Source organism: Drosophila takahashii, chromosome 3R, assembly GCF_030179915.1.
Source record: "Drosophila takahashii strain IR98-3 E-12201 chromosome 3R, DtakHiC1v2, whole genome shotgun sequence".
In the NCBI taxonomy this organism is placed as follows: domain Eukaryota; kingdom Metazoa; phylum Arthropoda; class Insecta; order Diptera; family Drosophilidae; genus Drosophila; species Drosophila takahashii.
In genome coordinates, this window is record NC_091681.1 from 16,653,200 (window position 1) to 16,671,979 (window position 18,780).

At 41.2% G+C, this 18,780-nt stretch overlaps 2 protein-coding genes across 3 annotated transcripts in view; one reads left to right on the forward strand and one right to left on the reverse strand.

Moving 5' to 3' along the window:
* Positions 1-468: 468 nt before the first annotated feature.
* LOC108064289 (uncharacterized) lies at positions 469-1,063 on the forward strand. Its single transcript, XM_017151741.3, has 2 exons — positions 469-681; positions 738-1,063. The coding sequence occupies exons 1-2, from the start codon at positions 582-584 to the stop codon at positions 902-904; spliced, it is 267 nt and encodes an 88-aa protein (XP_017007230.1). The 5' UTR covers positions 469-581; the 3' UTR covers positions 905-1,063.
* A 9,873-nt stretch (positions 1,064-10,936) lies between these two features.
* Naam (Nicotinamide amidase) overlaps positions 10,937-18,780 on the reverse strand; it is a 32,440-nt gene continuing 24,596 nt past the window's right edge. For both annotated transcript variants that reach the window (XM_017151834.3, XM_070217030.1), the window contains exons 4-7: positions 13,471-13,575; positions 12,657-12,791; positions 12,154-12,594; positions 10,937-11,628 (exon numbers count right to left, since the gene is read on the reverse strand). In XM_017151834.3, the coding sequence (XP_017007323.1) occupies positions 11,509-11,628; positions 12,154-12,594; positions 12,657-12,791; positions 13,471-13,575 (801 nt within the window). In that variant the 3' untranslated portion in view covers positions 10,937-11,508. The remainder of the gene's footprint in view (positions 11,629-12,153; positions 12,595-12,656; positions 12,792-13,470; positions 13,576-18,780) is intronic.

An 18,780-nucleotide genomic window follows, 5' to 3' on the forward strand; every position in this document is an offset into this window, starting at 1 on the left:
ACTGCCTAGAAGGGATTTTCCCTTGACCTTCCGCAGGAACTTTCACAACTTTTAAATTTAAATTACAATTTTTACTCGAAATTAAGTGGCATATTTTATGTTAGCTTTCACAGCTCAGAATTACATTATTTTCATTTATTTTTATATTTTAATTTAAATTAATTTAAAGAAATCTGTAATTAATTATTCTCAACTCTTTTTGCAATTAGGAAACTTTTCCAGCAGTGCAGCTTTCCTCCTCGATTTGCTGCTGCCAGTTTTTATGCAGCAAGTTTTTAATTAAGAAGTTTCAATTTAACATCGCCCATAGACTGCACTTCGCTCTCGAAAAGCGCATTATCATAATAATTTACTTACTCACTTAGCGGGGCGGGGCACTTGAGAGCATAATCGTCGGCAGACTTCTTTGAGGCCAGGCGGCTCTATTCAGGAAGGAAGCTTTGCTCGCAGAGGCAAGGAGATAGCTTTCAATTCGGAAGTATATTTGATTATTTTGAAACACAATTACAACCGCCACACACTACGAAGTTCGCTGAGGAGGGCTACGGAGATCGGGGATCGCTGTTCGAGGACCTCAAAAGATGATCGGTCATTTGGCATGCACTGTGGTCCTGCTTGCTTTAACCGTAATCTTTCTAGCGGTCGGTGGCTACTACACCTACATGCATCCCAAACAGATTCGTGAGCTCGTGGATCCTAGTTTTAAGTGCTTTCTGATTATAGATTATATATTACAGATCTGGAGAGCTGTTATAAGAACGGTGGATCCTGCCGAGAGTTGTGGAACTGCGAGGAGAGGTTTCAGAGTCGCGTCCTTACCACTTGCACCAACAAGCGGAAGATCTGCTGCATGCCGTCGATACAGATGAAAAGTCTCCAGGATGCCGAGGATTACGCCGAATGAGAATAAGTCGGATTGGGGACTTTGGAAATCTAGAAGCTACACCGCTAGGAGGATATACGATTTTTATTGCAAACCTTTTCTTGTATTGAATGTATTATTTCGTATATTATTGGAATAATCAATTGAGATTATTATTCCGGACCGGGCGTTCCCAAATTATTGGTAGATTTTTCAAATTAGATTGTGTGACTTCCTTATCAAAAGGGTTTCTAGTGTTTTTAATTACTTTTACGCATAATTTCAAACATTTTTTGTTAGTGTAAAAGTAAAATTAAATCTTAATTATTTCTACATCCCCTTTAACGCATCCCTTGGCCTATTTTCCTCGCAGTGCCACTCACATCCAACTCTATCCAATTATCTGGCCGACTATCAATTCCACTGGTCCATCAATTGAATCGTTATGCCTGCGATAAGTTTAACATTCTGTCTGGCCAGCATCCTTTGGCCATTCCCCCTGCCATCTCAATCCATTCCCCGCTGCCCGGAAGGCCCAGGGCTAATTTAGTGAGTTTGCTTTGCCATTTTCCCCACCAATAACACTCGCAACTCATTTGTCTGGTCGTGGGACTGCTTAGCCCAATCCATTCCCACCGGGCACTCCACGAGCAACACTTGGCATTGTCCCACACATTTCCTACACTCCAACCAGCCAGCCAGCCAACCATTTTCCCATCTCTAATGAAGCGCAAATGTTGATGTAAAAATTTAATTTAGTTCGTAACCCAACGATGCCGCACACGCAGGTCCTTGCGATTTTCCTGGGGAACTGGAGCTGGGGCGAATGGAATGTCCAAATGTTTATGCATCGTGTGGCGAAACGCGTGTTTACCTTCTAATGTGTGCGTGACATGGACCCATGGGTTATATATGCGCACACACACTCCGCTACACACACGACCGCCATGCATTGAACATAACGTATACGCAGGGATGTCCTTCGGTTCGCTCTCGCTCCCTACACTCCTGGCAACACAAAAAATAATAATAAACGATGCCACCACGTACATGTATTAAAAACAAAGCGCAGCACAGAAAACGCTGACAGGCCCTTTGCCTTCGGTTGGGATACAGCTCCAGCTTGGGGATCCTGGAGGACACCTCCAGCTCTTGCTCCTTTTCGGGCGACTCCCGTGAAAACCATGGTCGCTGGGACCCTGCGAACCGGCAACAGAAGCTCGTCACAAAGAAAAGCTAACAAACTGTGAGCGGAGCGGAGCAGAAACAGCGACCAGCGACCGGAAGGGAGTGCAGTGGCGCGACACGGAGGGGTGATGGAGGGGGGACAGGGGGGGGGGGTCCCCCAAAAGGGGTTGCTGTCGGCCCAGACATTCAATGTCGTTCGCTGGCAGCCAGCGATGTTTACGAGCACAGTGCCCTCGGGCTAAACGAAAACTATTGAATTATGTACATATGTGAAGCACAAACTATGATAAACTAGATGAACTAATTCAACTGATTTTGATTTGAGTTTAATTACTTTCAAATAACTGTCTAACTTGATTTTAGTTTGTGATTTCATTTCATTTTATACTCGTATCTTAGATTACGGATAGCTGCTTTCTCATGTTCTACTACAAAACATATGCATAAACATAAGATATGCAGTCGTCAAAGCTACTGGCGCCATCTAGCGGCTGTTTAATAACTTTTTAGTGGATTGTCCGATTTTAAAATAGTTTTCTACATTTCGATAGGTATTAATAAACACAATAAAATTATATTTACCCTTTTACAAAATCTGTAAAAAAAAAACAGAAAATTCTTCTGGAAAAACACATAAAATTTTAAAACAATTAAAATTAAGAAGCTCACGTAATAATTCCGTAACCTGACTTGCCACATGAACTTGGAATAAAATTAGTTTTGACCACGCCCCAAGCCAGTGTCCTTTGCACACTGGCAGGCAGGCAGGCAGGAAAAACTAACGAACGACATCGGCGGGTCCTGGCAAAGGACCCTTGCCATCCCATCCCCTGAAAGTTGGGACCCCACTGCCACCTGCTCTGAAGTCCTCCTCTTGTTTATGGCTTTGTTTGCACTTTTGTTTATGGGTGTACATTTTAAACGCTATGAGCACCTGCTCCGCCATCATGTGTGGCTGCCTTTGTGTAGGTGTATGGGTTTGTACCTGTGCCTGTGTGACCGTTCCGTGACTTGTACTTTCCCCCAAACCCACCCTGATTTGCACCCTGCTCCTCCGTTCTGGGATGGCCACAAAACGAAGCCGGCTTCTGTGTTCAGTGTCAGCTGACAGATGCAGTGATTTTAAGCGTCCATCAAAAGCTCCTGTTTGACATTTAATTGTTGCACATTGTTGTCCTTGTGGCCGAGCAAAGAGCAAAGAGCACAGAGCACCCAGCATCAGGATCCACATTCACATCCACGTCAACGGACAATCAGGGTTTACTTTGGTCATTGTTCCTCGGGTTCAAGGTGAGCTGCGGCCAAATTTAACACGGCCAAACCATAAAAGACCAAAGTCATGTGCTTTATTACACATTCAACGGCAATGCGGCAGGAGATTATAGCTTTGGTGAACCTATACACAGAAATCCAGGTGTGTGCATTGTCGTTTGGGGTTTAGAGGTGGGAATCAGAGCGTGACTCTGTTGGTTTCTTGGGTCTGCAATGGCAAATTACAAATCTCGTTCGTCAGCGGGGGCTAGAGTTTGCTTTAAATCTTTTGCTTTTAACATCAAAAATATATGTGCCATTAAGAGTTTGGTCATTAAACGAATGTTGGGATATTTTAAATTTTAAATAAAGGTTATAACGTGCTATAACGTAGAATAATGTCAATGAAAAAGGAAATTATTCACCTTACGTTGCTTTTGGCACTAAACTTAATTTTGTAAATGTAAATCATTTTAGTTTAGCTTTGAAATAAAATATAATTTTATAAAAAAATGTATAATTTATAATTAAATATTTTTTAAATAGTTTCAAATATTTTTACAGCAAAAACTATTTCCATAGAATGTATTAACACTTTTTTTCTTTACAGAAATATGTTGAAGTTTTAGTCCTCTCATTAAATATTAAGATTTCAATATACAAAGTTTTTTTGGTGGATGACAGTAAAAGTTAAATTAGTCCTGTGGAAGGGGAATAGCACACAACATTTATGTTTTAAATGAAAGCCCAAAGAGATGAACCGCTGTCCCTGAAGCAAATGCCATTAGAAATATCCCTTTTCAAGTGAAAGTACGAAACATGTTGTGATAAAATATTAAAGTTTTTGAATTAAAGTTTAACGATATCAGGTGAAGGTGAAGGACTCGCCTATCATCCCTGAGACAAGATGTCCATTCTATCCGCAAGAAAACACAGCATTCAGCCTTGGTAGCAAAAAACTTGCAAAAGTTTACACGTGTTGGCAAACGTTTTGGGGTTTCAGTTTTTGGATTATTTTTTTTGTTTTGTCTTTCGGGTTGGCTTCTGCCTAATTTCCAACTGTCACCCGAGATGGCTTTTGGCCCCCGGAACTCACACACACACATGCGACCATTTTCTAATGGCCTTTTCGTGGTCAAGCATTTAAGCGAACCCCGAACCCCCAAAAAACCCGTTTAGCCCTCACCTTTGACTCCATGTCACTTTGGTTTACTTTTGTGCAACCGCAAAAGTCGTTGTTGCTGTTGGAGAATCCAGGATCCGCACACACAAACATACAGCCACCCATACCTTCAAACCTCCAAACACATGCATGTGCTCACACACAAACAGACACACCTTTTCTGACCATTTCGCACACGATGTTGCGGTCGTGTTGACATTTTAAATGCCTTTTCATTTGTCTCCCGCTTTGGGCGCTAATTTCGTTCCATTTGCGCTTTAATGCCGCAAAATTTGACTGGGCATTGAATTTAATTGAATAGTGCGGTCTGACCTTAGTCATCAAGCGCAATCTGTTCCGAAAACCACCTTTGAGTTGTTCCTTTTTTGGTTTTAGCCATAGTTATGAACCACTAAATGCAGGGAAAGCCACCAGAACTGGTTATTTTCTTGGTATTTATTTATGTCAGATTGCAAAAGGCAATGGCAATAAAATTTAGATTTGATATTTTATCTCTGAGCACTAATGACCCCACAGTGACATTTAAGCTAGAATCTCATATGTGTGCGTTATACTCCAGACACTAGCTACCTCTCTCTCTCTAAAAACTTGTCTCCCTCTCCCTCACTCGCTCACATTCTCTCCTTTTCACACACTCTTCAGATGGTCGCAGCTGGCGGGAAAAGTTTTGCTGCAAATACAAAATATTTTCCATATTAGTTTAGAATTTCGCCACCCCATTCCAATCCCCAGCGAGTTTTGGTTTTTCTGCTTTTTAGTGGTGGCATTAATTAAATTTTCATTTTCCTAAGGATACTTCCATCTGAGTTGGGGTAAGAGTTTTCAGTTTCCCGTTCCTCTCCGCATTGGGAGCACTTTCCAATTGAATTTTCGGCATAGCCTTCGCTTTGTTGGTGGGGCAATTAAAAGCGAATTTTCCACACGCAGCACTCACAAAGCATTTTGAATGTAATTAAAAAATATCACGTATACGACGCATGTCCCCCAAGGGGCCGATTCGGCGAGGCCTATTTATGAGCGACCAGCATGGCTATATTTTTTACTTTTTATCCCTAACTCGCTGGCTGTAATGGCTGATTGCCAAAGGAGCACGCACATTTTTCGGTATTTAAGTTTCGTTTTTATGGCCACTGCTTTGGGGGTTTTGCTGCTGATATGGCCAAATCAATTTGGACGATTCATTAGTCATCTCTCTTGCCTGCTAGGAATTTCTACAAAACTTTCAACCATCAACGAGGCCTGCGCTTTGCCAATTATCCCACACAATGGCGACGGGCAAACAATTAAATCATTTTCGATTGATTGATTTTAGTGCCACTCACGGATTGGCATTTACCAAATACATTCTCGAGTCTCGCAATAAATCTGTCGACAAATTTTAACACGCTGTCATGCATGGAAAATGGCAAATAATCAAGTGAGCCAACAAACAGCAAATAAATAAATAACCAGGCAGCCAGACAGACAGAAACAGATTCGAGATACAGAAAGATGAAACGTTCGCTGGCAAATATTTGTGAAATTCTAAACTGTAATCAGGGCAAAGTGATGGCGGCGGCAGCAAGTGTGCTTAATGACAAAACTTTCCAAATCAGTAAAGCATTTTATTGCCACACACTTGCCAAGAAAGTGGGTTGGGGAGGGTGACACACATATTTGTAATATGAAAACCTCATAATCACATCCTGCACAAGTGCACAAACGGAGCCCAAAACTTTCTATCTCAGCCAGTCAGTCAGTCAGAGCCAGCATGGCAAACTCATTTGACTGCATTAGAATTAACATGGCGAAGGAGTTGCCGGGGCAACCGGAGCAACAACTTCCTGTCTGCATTTCCCCTGCCAAAACATTGCGCATACGACCCGTTCAACGGCGCTGAAAACTTTAGCCAACCCGCCAAGAGCTCAGCTGCAGCTACAGCATATTTGTCGCTAAATCAGTTATGAAACCCCAAAAACAACAATAACAAACGAGGGAGGAGCACAAGATTTCCCTTCAGTTTGCCGGGCGAAAAACTTCGTTTACCTGTGCAAAAATTTAATTACAACTCGCTTCGCCAGAGCCAAGAGTGCACAAAATTTTTCATATTCATAATTAAAACTTTTGGCCATGGCATCCAATCTAATCAGCAACCGAAATTTTCCGCAGCAAATTGGTTTGACATTTTCAGTTTATTCACGGCACCCTTTCCCTTCATTCCACTTTGGCTGCTGCTGCTGCCACTGCCGCTAATAAATAAATTATAATTTCAATAAGGTTTTCTCTGGCAGCTGAAACTGAAAAACTAATTTGCCACTCCGCCCCGGAAAATGGAAAAGGGGGAGCCCCCCAGTAAAGCCCGCTTGTTGTTTTAGTTGTTATCGCCTCTGTAGTTATTGTGCTAGCTGATTTTGTTTTTATGGGGGCTGCATTTCCGCGAAGACAGCTTCAAAATTCACGGCGTTAAGCAAACAATACGTTAATTTTTGTTATTCTACTGCCAGCTTAGTTGTTTGAATCTGGGAAGGTAATGATTTATATTATTCTGCAGAAAGCTTAGCTGGTTTAACTGAGAAACTCAAATGATTCTCTACATTTACTTAAATTTAATAAGATTACTGTTTGTAGCGAAACTATGTATTCCTTATAATTTAAATATATTAGATGGAAGCATATGATTCAGAATGTATTATCTCTATCAGGGCTGTGAACCACTCCAGAGCTGAACCACTCCGAACCGGAGTGGTTCACTTTTTTTAGAAAACGAACCGAACCGTAAACCGGAGCGCCGAATTTTTTTATAATTGAACCGGAACCGAACCGGAACTTTTTTTTTTGATATTCGGTTCGGTTCACTAAAAATTTATTTTGTGTGTTCGTGTTTTTTATTCAACAGTGTGGGGGGTTTTCTGATCATATAAACATAGAGTTTATTTACTATTTCCCTTAAAAATGCGCCAATTTTTTTGGCTATGCAATGACTGCATCTAACTCAAACAATCTAATAATATATAACTACCATCTTCCAAAACTTTTCGCAGTATGCCCACATTAAAATTACATGAATAAAGCAAAGAGTATACTCTTTGCCTTAACTGGTAAACACTTTATAAATCATAAATCTAGTAACTTTACTTATAAGTCTTAATGTTATGGTACATATTTCAATGAAAATACATGGAAATAAATGTTGACTTTATTATTTCATTAAATAAAATTTATTGTTTTGAACCCTGGTTCGAACCTGAACCCTGCTCCGGCTCATCATTGAACCGGTTCGCAAACCGGAACATTATCTGTCGATTAGGTTTGAACCCCGAACCGAACCCATGCAAAAATAATATGGGTTCACAGCCCTGATCTCTATAATTTAGAGCCCATAACTAACAATTTTTCATAGCTGGAGCAAAGATTTTTTCTCTCTTTATATCAAAATCTTTATGCCAAAGTTTTACTCGCCCATCAAAACTATTTAAGTTAGTTATTAATTTACGTTTTTGTGAATAACAAAATGATTAAATCTTTCTTACACATCGCATAACTTATGGTTACAATCTTTTCACAAATATTTGGCAAGCGTTTTTTGAGATGCGGCCAAATCTTGGAATTTATACTGCAAACTATTCGTTTTAAACTCTCCTTTTGAATAAGCTATGTTATTTTTAACGGAAAATTAAAAAAAGAAATTTTTAATTTAATTAATTTTTAATTACAATATTACTAAGTATTTTATATTATTTATTGGTTTACCTGGCTCTAAGGATAAAATCTCATTTAATAACAGCAATAACTGAGCTCTGAGCTGACAATCTGCTTTTTTCTGTGTGCTCGTTATTGATAGAGTGAAAATACGATTTATTATTGAGGTTGCTTGGGAATCATTGAAGTCAGGAGCCCACCTAATGCCGGGAGACGTTTTGGCAGGCTTCCTTGAGGTACGCTACTGTCAGTTTGTTTTCCTGCCGTAACCCTGTCGAAGCGATTAAGATCTCGGGCGCAACATAGTGGCTTCTGACGCCAACGCCCCCTTGGCCCCTTAACCCCTTAACCCCTCCACCACCGCCCCTTTCACAACCTCCAACAGCAAGCTTAGCGCACAAGAACAAGCTACAAGTCAGCCAGTCGCCTGCAGACAGCAGCTGGGGATTCTCTCCGACTTCCCAGCTTCTGAGTTTCCCGGCTTCATCTGCATTTGGCTCACACACACACACACTCGCACACACAGGACACAGTTGAATTTGCAGTTCCAGGTCATGGACAAAATGGCGACGCCTACGCAGCAGCAGCGCCAGATAGATAGATGGATGGATGTATAGAGTGAGAGTGCAAGAGAAAAATGTGCGAGAATTTGCTGTTAAGAGCAAAACGCGAACGAAGCGCTCATGTCCGTGTCCATATTCCGTTTTTCGTAGTCGCAGTCCGTAGTCTCTGGTCCGTGGTCCATGGTCCGCAGTCCGTAGTCCTTAGTCCTTTTCCCAGTCCGTGTCCAAGTCCCGGGCCTCTTGGCAAATGGCCAGCCAGCCCATGTGCCTATGTGTGCCTGACAATAATCCAAAAGTTTTACAAGCAAAACCAGAGACCATTACATGGCAAAAGGGCTGGAAGAGTCAGAGCCAGAGACACAGAAACAGAAACCACTTGCAAGCAATTTTCATCAGCGATTCTTCCTTTTTTTCCCGCTGCTTTCCCCGTGTGCGTGTGTGCCTGCTGCTGTGTGAGTGGAACATTTTCCAGTGCCGCTGACAGCTGGCAGCGTGTGGATTTCAGTGGCATGACCGCAAGAGATGCCGCCACCACCATAGCCATTTCCATTTTCATCGCCACCGCCACCGCCAGCTACAACAGAACCCCGAACAACAGGGCATGACAACAAAAGTTTGGTGGACAGCGAGAAAATAAAGGTATAAATTTTTGTCTGCGAAATATTTATTCTAAATATTAATCCATTTATCTTCCAAGCTACTGAACTTTAATTGTAGAAAAATACAAATTGTTTTCTGTTTTTTTTTATTATTATTTAAAATAATAACTCTAATTTCTCTAAATTCTATGAAAATTATATTTAAAAGGTCGCAGCCCATAACCAATTTCTTTTTCATTTAATTACTGAATCTTAATCTTTTCTTTTCTTCTGTATAAAACTTCTTTCTAAATATTCTAATATTCCAAATTTCTTAATATTTCTTAATAAATCTGAAATTTGTCCTAATTCTTTGCAATAGGTATATAAAATGTCCATTATCAATTTACTTTTCATTCATACTTAACTACAAATATTTGTTCAAGTCATTATTTCAACTGATGAAAGGTGTATAAACGTTTTAAAACAATGGGACACTTTTATTTCAGACACTAAAAATGGGTATTTATGAAAAGCTAGCTGTATAAACATTTTACAGGAAGAAATAAAATATTTAGAGACATGAAAGAGGCAAACTGACAATGCATGCTGCACTTTTCCACACCCGAGCGAAACTAAACAGCAATTTAGTGTGCCATAAATTTGGTGAAAAATGTGATACTAACATTTTTCTCAGTATGGCTCCGAGTCGCAGTCTAGAGATCTGGGAACCGGAGCCGGAGCTAAAGTTCATTGTCTACGGCAGACGACGCCACAAAAGGTAAACGATTTGAGGCTCTGTTCCCGATCCAAATAAAAGACCAAAAGCCAGTGCTCAGTGCTTAGCTGGGAAAACCACACGGGGTGGCTGCGAGAATTCTGGGGGGAGTGCTTACCATAAAACTTGGCCAGACTCGGACTCTCGCAGTGGCTCGCCCATTTGGCAAATGGGAAAATATGCTGAAATGTGGAAAATAAAAAGTTTGCACTTTACACTGGGCCCACAATGGGGCCACGCCCACTCCGCCTTTGCTTAGTAGCCGGGTGTTAATAAATTTAAAGTTGGTTTTAGTCGCCTGCTCGAAAAGTAACAGGCGAGAACTTTCTCCAGCCCGTTCCTTGCATTTACAAAAAAAAAACAAAAAAAAAGGAAAAAAACACCAAAAATTGGTCAAAAACAAAAACCTCTGGCGGAGAATAGGAGAGGGAAAAAGGCACAGACACATAAAACAGAAAAGTTTCTTTAAACGCTGCATGGATTGTTATTTCTGTTTTCCTCATGCTGCTCCTGAGCTGGAAAACTCTGAGAATAAAACCAGAAAAAACACACATACGAAGAAAAAACGTTTAACAGTCTGTGCCACACTTTCGGCCAGGACATTTATACGGTTTGTTTTGAAGTTTTTGCCTTGCAACTGGCAATTCGCTTAAAGAGAACACGCATATATTCATACAAAATGGGTGCAAGTGATCCGGATATCTATGGCTTCGATGGGATCTGAAAATGGCTTCAGGGGGACACTAATTTGACACTGAATCCACAAAGCTGATAGTAATTTATCATTATTTCCAATAAATATGATAAATACCATATAACAAACTTTTAAATCTAATCTATCATAGATAAACCCCATTTGTCTTTCATAAATCCATCCATTTTTATTTCCATTTCAACGATTTTAAGTACATACAATATTTCTCACTGAAGCAGTTGTTATATAGTTTGTTTTAAAATAAATAATGATCTCTACTTATATATTTGTTGTTTGTATATAATATCAATTTAATTCAAACAGGTGCAGCGCACAACATTAAGAACCCTTAGTACTTTATTGCTCTTGGAATTGTATTTAAAGGTGCTTGGGTTATATGTAGAGAGAGAGAGCTCGGTAATACTTGAATGTCATTTGATTTACCTCCTTAACTCCGCATCTGCAGGCAAGAACTTTGCACTTTTCGTTTACGATTGTTGTTTTTGTTAGTTCTGTAATGTCATGTAAAATCCACATGGATAACAGGCTTAAAAAAGAGTTTACCAATTCTAGAATGTTTTTAGCAAAAGCTAGCCAATCTACGGAGGCACTTCACAGGTGTTGCTAATCTAATCTAATCGAAACGCTCTAACCGTTGACTACATAAAAGCCTTTTGTCTTTTTGTTTGATATCCATGAAAATAAGCCTAGCGTGTTGATTTGCCTTTAGGATTTAATATGTGGGTCTGAATCCGTTGCGTTGCGAAAGTACAGAATCAGGACTCTTCAGCTCCATGGCCAGTTTGTAGCCCAGTTCCGGACGACGATCGCGACCCTCAGCCATTGCCTTGACCTGGAAAAAGGGTTGGAAAAAAATATATTAACATATTAAAGCAAAAAGTGTGATCATAATATTTTATACTTATTTTTTCTAAGTGGTAAGTAACAAACTATGTATCAGCAGATTAAAAATTTGAAATTAATTTGTATAACTCTAAAACATATTTAATATGTATATGGTTTGAAAAATATTTAAAGCAAAAAAGCTTAGCAATTTTAAATAAAGTGCCTGAATAAAAAAATATATATAGAGATTTTAACCACTAATTTTAACAGCAAAATTCTTAGAATTATGTTTTTAGATTATGGTACATTTTATTTGCTAATTTATTGAGTATGACTCTAAGATTTATTTATTTAGATTATGGTAAATTTTAATTGCCAATTTATTGCATACTTTATTTTTGCAAAATTTCTTAAATTCTAAAAATTATTAAACATAATTTAAGATACATTTTAATTACCATTTTATTGGCTAGGCTATTTCTGGTTATTATAATTTCTCTCTTTCTATTTTTTTCACCAAGTTAATCCTCACCTCGTTAGTATGAACGATAACGCCATCGCTGGTGTTCACCTTCTCCTTGGTGTGCTCGATGTCGTGGACATCCGTTCCCCGGCAGCAGTCGTCGATGAGGATGGTCCTGTACCCGGCGGACAGAGCATCCACCGCTGTGGCTCCAACGCAGACGTCATAGGCCAGACCGCACACATAGATGTCCGTGGCGCCCTTCATCTTCAGCTGGGCATTCAGCGTGGTGTCCGAGAGCTTCTTGTTGTCCCAGAACACCGAGTACGAGTCCACCTCCGGATTGGTGCCCTTGTACACCTTGATGCCGTGGTCCACCACCTTGAGGTCCTTGTGCAGCTCGGCTCCCCACGAGTCCTGGACGCAGTGGCGGGGCCACAGGCGCTGCTTCATGGGCGGCGGACCGGCAAAGATGACCGTATCGAACACCTGGGCGGAGTCCGAATCCAACTGGAAGTAGGGGATGTTAAGTGCCCGGCACTTCCGTTCAATTACCATCGACGTCTGCTTACCGAGGAGGACTCGTCCATGGGGCGCATTTTGACATTATCAATAAATGAAACGTGATCGCTGGGATGCCAGTCCAATGAGTAGAAGACGGCATCAAAGTCCACCGTATCCAGCAGCTTGTTGATGGGCTCCAGTATCTGTGGACGGAAATGGAAGGAGGAGGAGGATGAGGAGGTGGAGCTGCTGCCACTTGCCACACAAAGTCAACTTGAGAGCCACCGAGGAGTCCATAAAGCGAAGAGGAGACGGAAGTGCGTGTTATTAATTTTGACAAATTTTCATGTACCAGCCGCAGAGCCATGTCAGTTGCCAGATGGAAATGAAAATGGAGTGGGCGTGGCATTAAAAAGGGGGAGTGAGCCAGAGAGCGAGCGAGAAGGAGATGGAGAGATCTCGACGACTTCCGGCGTGTGTCGCAGCGCGGAAGCGACTTAAGTAAAGCATATCCGCTTCCGCTTCTGCACTCTCTCTTCCTCTCTCTCTCTCTCTCCCTTCTTATCCCCCTAAAGTATCTGGTATTGAGGTCTGACATGCACAACTTCCACTACCATCCCATCCCCACAGAACCGGCTTATCCTCATCATCTGGAGCGGCGATGACTTTGGCTCGAACCGAGGAACCCAGGAACCCGGGTCCTTCATTTTCATTTCTTGTTACGCTTTACTTTTTTATGTCCTTCCGTCGTCGCCGTCGCTTACCGCACCTGTCGGGTGGCTAAGCTGCTGGCCAGGTTGCTGCCAAGTTAACCACCCAAAATAACCCACATCCCCTAAAACACCCCATCCCCCACTCGCCATTTGCGACTCCGGCGCTCACCTCGTGTCCTTGCTGCTGTGCACTGCAATTACTTATATCCAAGGAACCACTTATAAAATCATTTTGTACATCAACAATGAGGAACGCGTTCACCGGTCGCACAATCTGCCAGAGAAGAGAAGACGAAAAAAAAAGAGATGGTGAGTATCACGAAAATGTTACAGCGGGAAACATGAGCAGCCACGAGAGGGAAAATAAAAAATCGTGAGGAAAGGAAAACAGGAGCAGGGACAACAGAGAACTGAAAGAAAATTGTAAGAAAAATTGTATGGGCAAAGTAAGTTAAGCAGGCGCCACAAAGGCGGTACGCGGTGAAAGGTGAAAGGGGGCGGGCCATTTTCTGGGCGGACCCGGTACCAAAAGTACCCAGAGCACAAACATGAAAAGCTAAAAAGAAAATTTGTATACATATATGGGCTCTGCATTAGCGTGTGTATCGGAGTGTGGCTGTGTGTGTGTGTGCTCTCCGTCGGCTGATGAGTTTCTTTTTTCGCCGCCCAGCGTTATAAATGCGTTTTAAATGAAGTAAAAGCCAGTCAAAAAAAGGAGGAATAAGAAAAAAATAGAAATCTTGAGAAATGTATGGGAGATACAACGAATTGTGAATGCGCTTGCTTTTAAAAAAGAGAAGATATATATGGCGAAAATTATTTTAAGTTTAAATGACATGAAAAACAATACCTTTTTTTAATATATACCTAAATTTCTATACTTTTATATTTATTTCAATATAATTTCTTCAGAAAAAGAATTATTAAAAGGTTATTTAAAGCTTAGTGCTTTTCATTAATTTTTTAAGGACTATTCTAAATTTATTTTAAATAAAATATCGTTTGGTATTTAGCCTAAACTCATAGTGGACTCTGAGTATACCTAATTTATGATATCCTTTAATTTTTTAAATATTTATTGATTCTAAAATATGTTTTAAATCTCCTTAAAGTTCAATGATATTCTGGAGCCAAACTTTTTTTAACATGCATTATAACCTTTTTTTGAAGAGCATCTAAATTTCTCGCACAAACAGGCAAAACACACACACAGAGACAGGCGGGGAGCAGCTCGTTAGGTTGTCATTGCTATCTTGACTGGCAGCAGGAGCAGCGGCATCATCAACAGTGGCGAAAGCATCATCAACAGCCCCATCCTTAGCCCCCGTCCCCCTCAACATTCCCGTCTGAATCCTGCAGCCCCATTCCCATCCTCTGTCGCATCCTTGTGGCTCACTGTAAGCTGATTATGTTCGAGCATATTTAAAATTAGTGAAGCGCTTTTAATTTGTTATTTATGTGCACGCTGATTATGAATGATTATGATCTATGCGCAAACACAGACGCAGTTGCAGCTCCTGCTCTTGGTCCTCCTGCTCCTTGTGCTCCTCCTCCTCCTCCTGCTCCTTTTGATTTGTGTTGTTTGGGCTGGCAGGGCATTTAAAATATGTCATCCAGCTAAATGCCTTAAAGCGCTGGAACGTGAGCTGCAGCTGCAAGGATCCACAGGCAGGTGAACCAAGGAGACTGGAGACTGGAGTTCTGGGCAGCGGGGAGACAGCGCTTAAGCAGTTGATGATTTATCACCATGTTGGCAGTCGCAGTTGCCACTGGGATGCAACCACTTTGGATGCCAAGAGCGGCGAAAGGAGAATTGCGGCAGGAGAATGGAGCACCGAGTCGAGAGGAAGTGATTTACATTTACATGGCGAACATTCTCAACATTTTGAGAATAGTTTGCAGCAGGGGAAGCGGAGCTGCAGCCAGATAATAGCCGGATCAAGGTAGTTAATGTATCAATTTAGCCAAGTTCGTGTGTGTCGTAGTGTCTAAGTGAAAGGAAGTGTTGGGTAATTTGGGTTCAGGGAAATGCCGGGGAAGATTAAATGCCCGGGATAGGGACAGCGACAGGATCTGTAGCTTATATGACAATAACTCCTTCCGAGAAAATGTTGCTCTAACACTCAGAAAAAAACAGTTCTCAACTATCTTAATTTCAGAATTTTCGAACTCAAAAGTGAGATAAAATCTATTAAATAAATTAGTTAAAGGAAGTGCGAGGGAGATGCACTGCTTGAATTTGATTTGTTGATTTGATTTGTTCACAACTTTTTAATTAAAGGTTCGATTTGAAAAATTTCTTCTACTTTTAAAAGAGAAACGGACATAAAAAGTCTCTGTTTTTCGTTCTCAATTTTTTTTCTCATCAAACTCTACCAGTCAGTCTCTCTTCAGTTGCCCTCGAGGCTCTTGGCTCGGTCCTCCTTGTTAATTCAACTACAAATCAAAACTAACCCTCCTCCTTCGGCTTAAACCCAACTCCAAAACAATTAAGGCCGACACATTAGACAAGCCAGGGAGCTGAGCCGAGTTAATAACTGGGGGCAAACACGGCTAAGGCCACAAAAGGCTTCGGAAGCTCGAACAAACGGGATGGAGCCCCGGTTGTCTACCGCAATTTGCACATCAAGTTGCTCTTCGCTCACCTCAAGAAATCAGGGCCAGGCTTCCAATTACGGGCCATCTGGCACAGATGCTACCCAAGATCCACTGGCGAGCCATCATCATCATCGTTAACACGCGCCCCATCCCTCAAATTCCGGCCAATATAAACAACTGACCTCTGGGCCTTTGTTATGATGGCACACAGCCCCCCGGAAATCAGCATCTTAATTTAAAGTTAAAACTATGAATCTCTGATGAAGCTCCTCACTCCACAAAAATGTGCTACAGTTAAATTAATTATTGAAGGCAAGATTGCGGAAGGGGGATGGATAACCACAGGTTGGTTTTTCGTAAGGGGAAGGGCTAAAAGGGAAAAGGGGACTAGAGTTCTTGGCACCTTTCGGTAACCACAGCAAATCTTAAATTCAAATTACACTTGAAGCCGAGACAAAAGGAACAAGTTATAGGAATAACTTTGCCACACACACACAGGAGAAACTTTCGTCCTTCGGTTCGACTCAATTTCGGTGGGAAATAAATTTCAAAATCCGTAAAACCCAGAGCGTCGACGTTTTTTGGGGTTACCAATCCCAAATCGGGCTGCTGGCTCCCAGGCCAACTTCAATTCAGTGAGGCAGACAAACTGTCAAAGTGTTCGTGTGTCTCTGGCTTTTGGGTTCTGGGTTCTGGGCCAAAAAAGTTGCCAAGCTAAACGAGTGACGACGAGACGAGAGCGAGCCACGATTCGATTCGAATGGAATGGAATTCAACTTGCTATTGAAGTATGTGCCAAAAAGGCGAACGTGCCGAAGCCAGACCAGACACACCCACATGCCATCTATATATATTTGGTATCACACATATCCCCAAAATGTACACCTTTTTGGGGGGGAAGGTGGGTGGAGAGGCGGAGGCAGGTGCTAAAGCAATTTCCGCTCCGAAATTGTTGCATAAGTTGGTGGCTGCCAGTCGCCGGAGACCCCCAATACATAAATATATACGGTAGAGATATATATACACAGAGATATATGCACAGATATATTTGGCATAGGCAGACAGTCCTCATCGTCCTGACAGTTTTGTGGATTTGTGGGCTGAGCCGGGCTGGGGCTGACAGTTGCTGGAAAATTACATTATACAATTTATGCGGCTGCCAGACAGCCGGGCTAAGGATTCGATAGGTGGTAGTTGGTAGTTGTTAGGTGGGAATTGCACCCGCCAAAAGAAGTGAAAACTAACTATAAATAAGCGCCCAGAACTTGCGGGGTTATCTGGATAAAAGGTGCCTTGAATTCCGACACAACTTATGGTTGGATAGGATAGTGGGGAAATTGTTTCGCTGAGCCGATTTCGATTAAGGCAAAAGTTGAAGAGGTTTTTGGGGGTAACTGGTTTGGGTGGAAACTATCCTATTCTTAGACTCCTTTTTCCCTATTCCAAAACAATAAAAATATTGAAAAAACTAATAAATGAATTATACTTAAAATTAATTCCGCAATTCAAACAAAAATCTCTTATAAATGTATGAAACATTTTTAAACAATATATTCCATAAAAATGTCTTTGCCTATCATAACCTTAATTATTATGATTTTCTTAGTGGTAGTTAAAATGAATTCAACAATCTAAAAAAAATATATTTTTTAGAATATTTTTTCAAACATTTTCAAACCACTATCTGTCTCTTATAAAAAAATACTCCGTGGAAATTAATTTAACAATCATAATCTCCAATTTTGTAAAAGTTAGTTGAGTGATTATAACCATTATTTAACTGCGTTGAAAACCTAACCGAATTTGCCGCAAGCACTGGTCACCCGAAATGACAGGAAATCAAATCGCAGGTCCTCCGTCCTTTTTCTTTCAAATTTACATTCGAGCCAAGATGAATTGGGCCGTCCTAGTTAACCTGCAATTTATCGCATTTTTTCGCTGATTCCGTTCAAGAGCTTAAGAAATGGCGACTCATTTTTCAATAAAGTCCAATCAACTAAAACCAACTCTCAGACTGGTCAGTAAATCAATGAATCTTGCTCCTCCGGTCATCTTGCTTTTGCCCTCCCCCTCGAGCACTCCCTCCCTTTTTCTGATTTCCTCCTCCACTGTTTCATTTCCTGTGACTTTTTTGGGGTATGTTATAAGTCATTAACTTTCTAAATAATCGCCGCAGCGTGTCAACTTTGGTCGTTAAACTTTCATCAGTCGGTGAGGCAGCCGCCAGGGGAAAATCCAGCAGTCGGCAGCCAGCGACCAGCAAAAATTAAGCTGGGAGCGGGGAAAAACTGAGCGAAATTTATAGCACGATATTATTTTCCGCTCGATGAGCAGAGAAGTTGTGAGGCGACTTTTGGCACTCAGTGTAATTCTCCTGCCCGCCGAGATGGAGGACGACTGACTATTCGCCGTGTCTTTTTCGGTGTTGGTGCGTAACTGAGCACAAAAAAATGTGCCACATTTTGTGCCATAAATGAAGACATTATAAACGGCACAGTGTTAGTGTCTGTATGTCTGTAATATCTGTGAGTGTGTGTGTGTCTGCCAGGGGGAGGGGGTGGGCCAAGATTAACGGTAGACATTGTAAGACACTTAAAGCTGTTGAAGATTTTTGAGTTGCTTTATGGCCAGGGGGTTCAATGAACTATATGATGATGCCTTGTATGATATATGGCTGCCACGCCCACCGCCCTCGTGTGTGGGTGTGCGTGTGTTTCCTTCCACAAAGGAGCGCAAACCAACGAGCAGGTGAGGTGGCCATAAATTTATTATACGAGAAATAAAAGCAGTTTAAAGAAATGAAATATTTACGAACAAAGGAGCTCCAAAATAAAAGAAATGGTATACAGTATGTACTTGTGTACATGAAAAGAACGCCTCT

What these genes read in the sequence shown, in the direction of transcription:
- LOC108064289 (XM_017151741.3), top strand. Translation starts at nt 582, where the DNA reads ATGATCGGTCATTTGGCATGCACTGTGGTCCTGCTTGCTTTAACCGTA. An exon ending in CATGCATCCCAAACAGATTC is followed by an intron (nt 682 to 737) that starts GTGAGCTCGTGG and finishes TATATATTACAG; the next exon opens with ATCTGGAGAGCTGTTATAAG.